Raw genomic sequence first — 11,929 nt, 5'->3', positions numbered from 1 at the left:
ATCTACTTCCGCACTTGGCTTTCTTTCTCTTCCCTCGTATATATAACCAGCTGTTTCCTAAACGCTACTGTTCTTGTTGTAATTGCTAGGGTCGGTGGAGTGTCGGATAAAATTCCATACGCTATTTGGTTACGTCTCTGTAAGTCTCGAGTTCAGTTCCCATTGAGAACATCTTTGCCTTTTATCCTTTAGCAGCCGGTCAATTAAATCTCAATGAAATATGCGAATGTTTGGCCTTGTACTTAATTCGAAAAATCCTTCCAAAAAAAAACAGAGCTATGCAGTCGTGTGACCTGTTAGAAGTAGCAATCAAATTACCCCCCGAATCACACACTCTTCAAAAAGAAAAGACACTTAATAAAGCCATGACTAGACAAAATGGTAATTGCCAGAACGCCTTTGATCACGGATCAACTGCTTGAATGCAATCCGCATGTTAATGTTTAGTTACCAATACAAAAATACTGTTGCATCGAGTTCCCTCCCCTGAGAAACTTTTTTCCCTTGTCTGACTCTCTCTCTCTTATCTATCTATCTATCCATCCATCCTTCCTTCCTTCCTTCCCTGCCACCTGTCTGTCTCTGTCTCTCCATTTTCCTCTGTCTCAATCCCCCTCTCTCTTCCTGTCTGCCTACCTCACCTTCCCTTCCGCCTGCCTATCTGTCTCCCCCTCTCCCTCTCGTTACATTTTATCCTTGTTCAGTCATTGAACCCGGCCGTGCTGGCGTACCGTCTCGAAGTGTTTAGTCTAACAAATCGATCCCGGCGCTCATGCGTATTGAAAAAAAAAGTCTAGTGCTTATTCTATCGTTCTTTTTGCCGAACAGCTAAGTGACGCAAGCAGACATCAGTTGTCAAGTGGGGGGATAAACACACACGCGCGCACACGCTGGGCATCTTTCAGTTTCCCTCTATCAAAGTCAGTTTCCGTCTATCAAAGCGACAAGTCTATAGCAGTATACACTTGCCCAAGGTAACACGCAGTGACCTGAACTTGGAAGCATGTTGTTGAGAAGCAAACTTCATATCACGCAGCCACGCCTGACTCTTAAGACATTTCTTACTTTGCATGCGTCACTATTAACAATTGTCAAAAAATAAATAAATAAATAAAATAAAATAAAATAACCAATAACAATCGTAGATCCGGATCCAGTGTAATATGAATAGCGTAATCCGGAAATAATCGTAATCTACATTTGTTTTCTTTAAATAATCTTGTCTTCCCGAGTTTTGTTTACGCTGTACTGAGGGAGTCTTGTTATTGGACAGGATAAAACTGTTCTCCGTTTTTCCTCGCCTTTGCTGATGTAGAACTAATGAAAGTAAACAATTTCTCCCCTTTTCTGATCCTTATTGTTATTGCGTTTTTTTTTTTATTTCTAGGAATTTCAGTTCTCTCTGCGATTAGTGTTTACTGTGTTACTCAGTTACTACAAGTCACACACACTCTCTCTCTCTCTCTCTTCCGTCTATCTATCTATCTGTCTGTTTTCTGCCTGCTTGCCTGTCTGTCTGTCTATCGCTCTGTGTGTGTGTGTGTGTGTGAGAGAGAGAGAATTGTTATTATTGAGTGATAAGGGCGATACACATAAACACACTCCCGTTCACCGTTTCTGCTGTACCAGCGAAATGCTGCACAGTTGCCAGGTTTTTAGATAACAAATCTTAGATGAGCTTAACTAATGGTAAGGTTTACTTGGTATTTCTTATTGGCTTTGTCTCTGAGGATTATTTAAATAGCTTTTCAGGATATTCACAGCTCCAAGGTCTAGACAATACACACATCTGTGTGTGTGTGTGTGTGTGTGTATGTATGTATGTATGTATGTATGTATGTGTATGACACGTGTTTGTGTTTATGAATGTTTTGCGTGTGTTTTTAATTTTCTTTTACCTGAAGTCGTCTGGTGTGCAACATATGTATTGTCCATTTATATAATGTTAACGATTCTTCGTTTTATCCGCCATTACCGTGTCGGTGATGTGTAATAAATAAAGAACTTAGAATGATAACTAAAGTTGTCAACGGCATATTACCACACCCTTAGTGACAGAATTTTGTCTGATGACTACAGTATTTCGAAGTTGAAGATTGTGCTCCTTTGCACTGTCCCCTATATTTTGTTTATGTATATCTATATATTGTCCCTGCCTACTGTAGAAATGCTTTCACATAGAATCAAACTATCTGCAAAGCAAATGTTTTTGTTTTCATATTGCTTGTTGTTTGGGATAACTTTTCGTTGTGTCTTAAGTTTATTGACATTATAAACTACCACTTTCCGATATATTTCTTCAGCTCCATTGTTGAGGAATATATGTTTTTTTTTTTCCCCTTATTCATTTCTGCCGAATCATTATTTAATCGTTTTATTATTTTTTTTTTTCGACAAAGAAAAAGAAGTAAAACGGGAATTGTAAAAAGTGTCCGAATTCTTGTTACATCGAATGAGATAATTGTCCTTCGGTATACTGTAACTATTATCTGCAATACAAAAAAAAAAAAAGAGAGAAAAAAAAAGAGAAAAAGAAAAGAAAAAACAAATGAAACAACTGAATGTGTAAAGTACCACACAAACTACTTTTTAATAGTTTCCTCCAGTCATTTCTTATTAAAGTCGAAAAGATAAACGTGGGAATCTTTAGGGATATCTTTTCCTGGTAGAAATAGCAGCTAAATCACTAAGACTACATCCTATCGTTTGTGAGGGGATAAACAGCAAAACTTTGGCTGTGTAGTCCTAGATATATTTTAGATTCAGGTGGGTACCATTGGATGGTCACAACTAGAATGCTCCTTTGATCATAGGTTTACTTGATCAAGGTGAACAACAACTAAGGGTTTTGGGAGTCATTATTAAACGTACATGACATTGTTTCTTTTTTTGCGACTGGTTCTGCCTGACCAAAATATTTGACCAGTGATATAAGTAGGATATTCTTATAATACCTATAGACTTTTTTCAAACGTCTAAATTAAAATTCTTGATTCTAAGATTATATAAGTTTTAGTTTGTATTATATGTGGCTTAGAATTATATATGTTACAATTCATTTCTTAACATTTATTTGTTATAATTTGATAACAGATCCGTTCAGATTTGGGATGTAGTGAAATGATTTGGGATTTTTTCTTTTATTTTAGTCAGGAAAGAAGTCAGTGTCCATGGTCCTTTACAGGATCTATATGACTACTAGAAGGGTGGGAGACCTGGTCTGAATTCCTGCAATAGAGTGGACTCTAGTAAAGGCTTCAAAGGTGTCAAGTGGTGGTGTTAAACTGGGCTGCCCCAAGTAGACCATGGTTGGAGTTGAACATTGAAAGCAAAGAGCTTAACAAATACTGTGAAATATTTTGCTTGGGGTTCTTACAGTTCCATCAATCTACAAAACCTGCATTGGTACATTTTTATTGATTCAAAAAGAATGAAAGGCAAAGTCGACGTTGATAGGATTTGAACTCAGAGTTTAGAGACTTGCAACAGATATTACAAGCTGTTCTATCCAATATGCTATCAATTCATTAAATGAAATAGTATACCTGTTGTTACTTCATTTTTAATTAGACCTTGGTAGGATTTGAACTCAGAGTTCAGAGACTTGGAACGGATATTACAAGCTGTTTTATCCGATATATCATCAATTCATTAAATGAAATAGTATACCTGTTATTTCATTTTTAATTATTCTATTCAATGAAATTAATCCCTGTAAAACAATATTGTAATTTTAATTCAAAACTTGTTTTATGGAACATTTTAAACAAGCTACCTTAGATATGTGGTTTCATGTAAAAGAGGTTTAAATGAAGGATTTCTTACATAAGAACAAGTGAATTGTTTTTCCTTCATTTAAATTGGATCGCAGAATTTTTACGAAACCAAATAACTTTATATGAAAACACAAATAATTAAAACAAATGGCATACAAGTAAGTATATATTACTAGGGACGAGTGAGAAGGGAAAATTTAGACCAAGGTGCTAAGGAAGGCCCTCACTTTATACATCATCTTCAAGATTTTGGTTCTTGGCTTACCCTCAAGATCTTTGGCTTCTGTGTTACTGTTATTCTGAAAGATGAATTTAATCAATTATATTTAGTAAAAAAACAGAGAGACAAAGAAACAAAACAAAAAAGCCCAAAAAACTTTGAAACCATTAAAAATCTATTTTTTTGTAATTCAAATAGTTACTTGAAACATAATTAATAGGAGGTAACAAAATTTCTTATGATGACATCATCATCATCATCATCATCAATAATAATAATATTAATAATAATAATTTTCACCTAGCAATAACCATACCTTGGATTTATGTCATTGTCCAATAAAAAAACTTTAAAAAATATTTTGTGCTTTGTTGAAATATAACTAACTTATTGCACATAGACTTTAGCTGCAAAATCTAATGTGACCTCAGTTGAGAACTACTGATGTAGAGCATCAGACTGAGAAGGTTTTCCCCTTCATAGACTTCAATTCTGCTGGGAGTTGACTTTTCCTTTGATCTCATTGGGAATTAGGAAAATCAGTATCAGTAATCTGGTTTCCTTGTCATTTAGTGCAGCATATATACTTCATAAATCAGTGTGGCCAATCTATCATTAATCAATTTTACGGCTCTGATATTGCTTGAAGTGTGAACCTACAACACTGCATGACTATATTGACAAGAGCCAATAAAGGAGTCGTTACAAAGCATCTCAACTTGCTTGAAATAGCAGCCAAACATGTTATGGTACTTTGGATAATGTAGTCCTAGATACTCTCAAAAAGATAGGATGTTCATGTTTGGAATGCGTTTGAGCATAGCCTTGTCAAGGTTTATTCTAACAATAACTGAAACCTTAACATAAGTTGAAACAATAAATATATTCAAGTTATGAATAAGTGACCCTTTGGTTAGTGGTATAGTGCCCTACAAATTCAATTATCTGCACCACCTGTGATGTTGCTGTTTAGTTCCAGGTCAAGCTGACCTATGATAAACCATTCCAGCTTTGACCAACCTGTACCTTTTTTTATGAGTACAAGATGCAATATGAGGGAGATTTAGCTACTGTTTTCTTGGTGGGGCAGATTGCACTGCCATATAAAGGCTTACTTATTGGTTTTTCTGTGCAACAGGTATTATTATTCTCTCTCTCTCTCTCTCTCTCTCTACTTATATATATGCATTGTTACAGTGGAAGATTAAGACAGTTTGTCTGAAAATCTTTCAATTTGTATGTACAAACACACAGTAACTTAGTGTGGTTTGATATAAGAGACTGATAAAATTAGCTGTACAAAGCTTAAAAACATATCAAGTACTTGGGGCAATTCAATTAAAAACCCCTTTAAGGTCACGCTCCAGCATGGCTGCACTCCTCCAATGTCTGAAACTATATATATATATATATATATTAGTTTCTGTAGTTCTTATCTAAAATCAATTTTGCTGTAAATTTGTACCAGTAACCAAGCCAATTCGATTGATATGATTTTCCTTTACAAAAGTATTGGCCTTGTACCATATGAAAAGAAATGAATATTTAATATATAATAAATACAGAATTGTCAGATAAAATTTTCTGATATAGTAAATGTCACTGGTTTCATATTTCTTTGTGATGAAAGATATGTCAAGGTAAAATACCTGTTCGCTTAAATGGAAAGATTTCACTTGTGATTAATGTGTGTTGTTTTCAATGACTGATTAGCAGAAGTCTATAAAATTTTCTTAACAACTGTCAGATCCAATCAAACAAACCCATATCATCATTTGTATGTTTACTTGGAGCAGCTAATAAAACCATTGATCCAGGTACATTGTCAGTCTCATCCCAGTTAGAATTGCACTTTTGCTCTCTAACATATAGTTGTTTATTGTGTGGCATGCAGTGTAGTAGCCATGTTGCATTGTCTCCATAGTTCAGCTTGTTCTTGTATGCCCTTTGTTGTTGTTGTTTTACTTTGGCTCCCAGGTCATTCCTAATTGAACCCTTGTATTATTCTTTTATTCGTTTACTTGTGTCAGTCTTTAATGGCAGCTGTACCTGGAGCCACTGCCTTAAAGGGTTTTAGTTGAAGAAATTGACCCCAGGACTTATTCTTTTTAAGCCTAGTACTTATTCTATTGTTCTGTTTTGCTGAACAACTAAGTTATGGGGACATACACACAAGCCTAGTACTTATTCTCTTGGGCTCTTTTGTCCAAACTGCTAATTATGGGGTCATAAACCACCACATTGGATGTCAGCAATGGCGGGGTGACACAGCACACCACAAACACAAATATATCTGGTCTGTCTGTATATATGATTGGCTTCTTTCAGTTACCATCTACCAAATCCACTCAGGCTTTGGTTGCCCAAGGCTATAGTAGAAAAACTACTGCCCAAGTATATCACATAATGGGACTGAACCCAGAGCCATGTGGTTAGGAAACAGCTTCTTACCACACAACCATGCCCCACCTACATTTTACTGTTTCTATGTTTTTCGTTGAAATACACGTTATTAGTTTAATATATATAAATACAGAATTGTCAGATAAAATTTTCTGATATAGTAAATGTCACTGGTTTCATATTTCTTTGTGATGAAGATATGTCAAGGTAAAAATACCTGTTCGCTTAAATGGAAAGATTTCACTTGTGATTAATGTGTGTTGTTTTTCAATGACTGATTAGCAAAGTCTATAAAATTTTCTTAACAACTGTCAGATCCAATCAAACAAACCATATCATCATTGTATGTTTACTTGAGGCAGCTAATAAACCATTGATCCAGGTACATTGTCAGTCTCATCCCAGTTAGAATTGCACTTTTGCTCTCTAACATATAGTTGTTTATTGTGTGGCATGCAGTGTAGTAGCCATGTTGCATTGTCTCCATAGTTCAGCTTGTTCTTGTATGCCCTTTGTTGTTGTTGTTTTACTTTGGCTCCCAGGTCATTCCTAATTGAACCCTTTGTTATTCTTTTATTCGTTTACTTGTGTCAGTCATTTAATGGCAGCTGTACTGGAGCCACTGCCTTAAAGGGTTTTAGTTGAAGAAATTGACCCCAGGACTTATTCTTTGTAAGCCTAGTACTTATTCTATTGTTCTGTTTTGCTGAACAACTAAGTTATGGGGACATAAACACACAAGCCTAGTACTTATTCTCTTGGGCTCTTTTGCCAAACTGCTAAGTTATGGGGTCATAAACACACCAGCATTGGATGTCAAGCAATGGCGGGGTGACAAGCACACACACAAACACATAAATATATCTGTCTGTCTGTATATATGATTGGCTTCTTTCAGTTACCATCTACCAAATCCACTCAAGGCTTTGGTTGGCCCAAGGCTATAGTAGAAAACACTTGCCCAAGATATCACATAATGGGACTGAACCCAGAGCCATGTGGTTAGGAAACAAGCTTCTTACCACACAACCATGCCCGCACCTACATTTTACTGTTTCTATGTTTTCGTTGAAATACACGTTATTAAGTTTTGAAATAATGTAGTTTTTAGTAAAATGACTTTGACATTGTTGAGCTGGTGTATGAAACATAGAATTTTAATGGAAGGTTTTGGTGTGAATCACTGTAGATCAGGAAGTTTGTATCACAGAACTGAAGGTGGTCTCAGGCAGGTTGATATCAAATGGGCTAAGCAGATTGTGATTTTTTAGATACGGATCAACTATGAGTAGTAAGCAACAAAATTTGTACATTGTCTTGATTCAGAACTGTAATTCAGACCACGTCATGGTCCCAGCTGACAAAATGGAAAAGGCATTGCCCCAGAGGATGGTGGGGGAGAAGCACTGCAACAGCTACTCTGACTCATGGGGCTTGCACTTGCAGATACCTGCTTGTGCTCCGATAACTGAGCAGGGATATTGAAATAAAAAAAAAAAACATTTTTTTTTCACTATTTATTTATTTTTGCATATTTAGGATTACATCATTCAATGTGTACTTCCTTATTTATGCCTGTAGTTAGTATATCTATTCCATATGGTAGTGGTCTTAATAGAGGTTGGCAAAGTTGACTCATCCATAACACAACAGTTGCTGATTTCTTTGCCCTTATCTCTGTCTAGAGAACAATGTTGGGCAGGTTAGTGAGGCACCCAGTACTGCTGTTTGTGTGTGTGTGCATGCACATGCATTGGTGAGTGGCAGGGGGGGGGGCATCATTTTACTCACAGAAAGATGGGGCAGTACTTCAGTCTCTATATTTTCTAGTATCACTAAGGCTAATGGAAAGAACTTATCCTCACACCAGATAGCTATCTCAAATTCCTACAAGAGTGAACTCCACTAAAGGAAGCTTAGGACCAGTTAGTGGCGATGAAATATGACAACAGATTAAGTCTACTATCCAAGAAGTCTTCAGAAAGTGCCAGAATGAATACCAAGAAGTATCTCTCTGGCATGCTAGCAGTTACACTAATTCATTGTGTTACTTTATTTTATTGACCCTGTAAGGATGAAAGGCAAAGTTGGCCTCAGTGAGATTTGAACTGAGAACACAGAGATTGGAAGCAATACTGCATAAATATTTTAATTGCTCTAAACACCCAGCCAATTCGTCATTCATGCACCTTCTGTGTTTGTTAGAAGTGAGTGTTTGTTAGAATAGTGTCGTTATTGTTTGGGGTTTAACTCCAAGCTTGTTTTGATGTGGCAGACCTATGATCAAAGACGTTCCAACCATGACCATAATGTCCTTTTCAAACAGTTTAGCTCAGACTATATTATTCAAAGTCTTTGCTTTTAAGAAAATAACAGTCAGGTATGATTTGAGAAGAGTTGGACTGCTATTTCTAGCTGTCCATAGGGGCTTATTTATTGGGAGGGATAGTATTCTTCAGGAGGTCTTATATGGTAGTGTTGTAATGTACTGTAGATGTGTATGGAAGTGGTTAAACTTGTATTTGATTTAAAATTTTGGCACAAGGCCAGCAATTTAGAGGGAAGTGGTAAGTTAACACTGACTCTAGTGTTCAACTGGTACTTATTTTATCGACCCCAAAAAGATAAACGGTAAAAGTCAACAGGTGAAATACAACTAATTAAATTGTGTGGCATGCTACTGATTCTGCCAACATACTGCCTTGCTTAAACTTGTAAATAAATATAATTTTATTGATGTGTCAAGACAGTTTAATTTTTTATTAATGCATAAATAAAAACTCTATTTTCATTGTAAATTAAACTTTAAATATTTGGAATGATGAACTCTTTGATGCCTAGATAAATTTACAATACTTTAGAACAATAATTATAACATGACCATCCTAAAAGTAATGTAGTTCTATGTTGATCTGCTAAAAAAAGCAGCCAGATCTTTTGTGAAATATTTTATCTTTTTATAGACATATATTTTCCCTTCAAGATTCAAAAAGATTAGTTACTTTCTTGATAGCTTCAACCCTTTTGATATCAATCTACTTGAGACTGTAAACTTGGTCCTGTGATACAAACTTGAAGAGATCTAAATTTAAATCTTTTATCAAAATTTCATATTAATTTATGTTGTAAAAACCAGCTTTATGACAGTTATTTTACTAAATTCTTCATAATTTAAAAAATTAATTGAAGCAAAGGCAGTGTATATCAATACAAATATTCAAATAAAAGGAAAATGCTTCTTCCATTTATTCTATTACAAAAATAAAAAGTGGATCTTGGTTGTTGATTCTCTTTTTTCTGCATAAATGTTCACCCACACCTTGCCTCACATAGTGTTGTGTTCTTGAGCGAAGCACGTCAGTTCACATTGCTCCAAATCACATGGCTGTAGAAGGGGGAATGTTAGCTTGCCCACCTTGCCAGTGGGGTGGAATCATTTGAAAGCTAAAACAATTCAAGGAAGTGTATTGTGACCAGCAGTGTATAACAACACAATACTCCCGTAAATACAGTGATGTGTGCGCATAATACGTGCACGCACACACATATATTTATTAATTTCTTTGTATAACAATGTAAAAATGTTTCGCATTTGCATTGTGCTTGGTGTGAAACAAGTATGAAAAAGAAATCTAAAATGAAATCATTTTCTTCCTGCTAGAACTAAAACAAAATCAAAATACATTGTTTTTTGGATACCGTGAATTTAAAATAAAATGTTTGAAGCCACTTTGGCAGAGACCAAAATACATTCTAAGTTATCTTATGGATTTGAAAGACTTTTTTTCCCCTATTACTTAGCACCAATTTGAATATTGTTAATTTAAATATTTTACTTTTTAAATTTTGTAGTTAAAATGTTAATATATCACTTCTAAATTTTAATTTGAATATATATTTTACTTTTCAAGTTTAGTGGTTCAAATGTGAGTATAATTTCTGAATTGGTAACCATTTTCTAATTTGAACACAGAATCTAGGAGTTTGAGAATTTTGTCCTTATTTCTTTTTAGCTATAATCTGAATTTATTTTGAATAGAAACATTTACTCTAAATAATAACATATTTTGACTAAATCAACAATTTTTTTCTTATACCATGTTTTTTTTTCGTAACTGGATCAAAGTTGGTTCAATTTCTGTAACATAAGGTCAAGTTTGCTCTACTGCAATTTGAACTATAAAATCATAATGGTTGTGTTTAGTATTTGTTCATCTCATCTGCGTTTAAAATAGGCTGTAGCAATCTAGACTAATGCATTGAAAATGAAAAGTTTATGCAAGGGAATTAAGTCAATAAACTTTCAAAAGTTACTTCCCTTGAATTATCCAGCGCGCCGTGTTTAGTTAGTTTCTTCTGTTCTTTCTTCAATTTTTACTCACTTTCGTGTTCATGTTAATACGCATGACTGTCAACTTACAATCATACTCCTCTTTCAGATAAACTTGAATAGTTTTCAGAAATGTGATATGTACTTCGTGATTCAGAGCTCTGCTTGATAAAATTTGAGCTGGAATTAAACAACAATATTTTTTTTTTGTTATTGAATTTTTCTTTTCTCATTCACGAATTTCTCAATATCATGATCATCACACAGCAAAACTATTTTAAATTCTGAAGTAATATGGGGTGGGGACAAAATGAGAAATAATTACGGCATTTTTGACTTCGAGGAAGAAATATTTTTTTTACAAATGTTGCAAACACTATATCAGCTAAGCAAATGACCGTCTCTAAATGCTTTAAAAACATTCATAACATTATTTCAGAAAATTACCTCCATTCTCTTTGAGCATATACAGAACAAATTTAGATGGGACAAAATAGGTAAGACAATAGAAGCAAAATTTGTATATTCAGTTCTCCAGAAATGCATTTGGGGGGGGGGGAGAGACTCACATCAATATCCATCCTTGGTCATCAGAAAGATAGAAAATGATTTTTGATTACATCGAAGTTTCTCTCTCTCTCTCTCTCATATGGTAAGGCTTGTGCTTTCCCCCACACCTCATAATGCTTGACAACCAGTGTTGGTTTGTTTATGTTCTTGTCACTTTGCAGTTTGTCAAAAGAGAGCAAAAGGATAGGTGTCAAGCTTTAACCCCCCCCCCCAAAAAAAAACGAAGTACAGTGTCTATTTGTTCAATTAAAATCTTTCAGAATGGTCACCCAACATGGCTACAGTCCAATGACTGAAACAAGTAACACATATAAAAACACTCTGGGTTGAACTTCTGCTTGGGTATTCTTTAACTTTCACTTTCCCCATAGTCAATAAAACAGGTAGCAATCTGCAAAAACTCTGGTTGATGATTGACTATCTCTTTGAGAGGGTGTAGTGCAGTTGAAGGCTAAGAGAAATTGGTGTTGAAAGATGATACTGTTGTAAAGTTGTTTGTCCTAGGTCTGCAGTGATCAAACAAACCTATGATCCATGGGATTCCTGTTGTGGCCATCTAATTTCTCTAGGAGTGTTTATGGCTACTTTATGTAACTTCTTAAAGCGACAGTGTGTGAAATTTGACTTGTT

At 35.0% G+C, this 11,929-nt stretch overlaps 1 protein-coding gene across 2 annotated transcripts in view; it reads left to right on the top strand.

The window, feature by feature from the left end:
- Positions 1–11,929, top strand: part of LOC115209103 (F-box/LRR-repeat protein 20-like) — a 405,157-nt gene that overhangs the window by 222,056 nt on the left and 171,172 nt on the right. Inside the window, exon 1 of one of the 2 annotated variants that reach the window (XM_029777229.2) lies at positions 1,568–1,689. The exons of the other annotated variant lie outside the window; for it this stretch is intronic. Coding sequence (XP_029633089.1) covers positions 1,687–1,689 — 3 coding nt within the window. The 5' untranslated portion in view covers positions 1,568–1,686. Of the gene's footprint in view, positions 1–1,567; positions 1,690–11,929 lie in introns of those variants that run through there. 2 annotated transcript variants of the gene reach the window in all.

Source organism: Octopus sinensis, linkage group LG3 (genome assembly GCF_006345805.1).
Source record: "Octopus sinensis linkage group LG3, ASM634580v1, whole genome shotgun sequence".
NCBI classification, from domain to species: Eukaryota; Metazoa; Mollusca; class Cephalopoda; order Octopoda; family Octopodidae; genus Octopus; species Octopus sinensis.
This window is presented reverse-complemented; position numbering and strand designations above follow the sequence as displayed.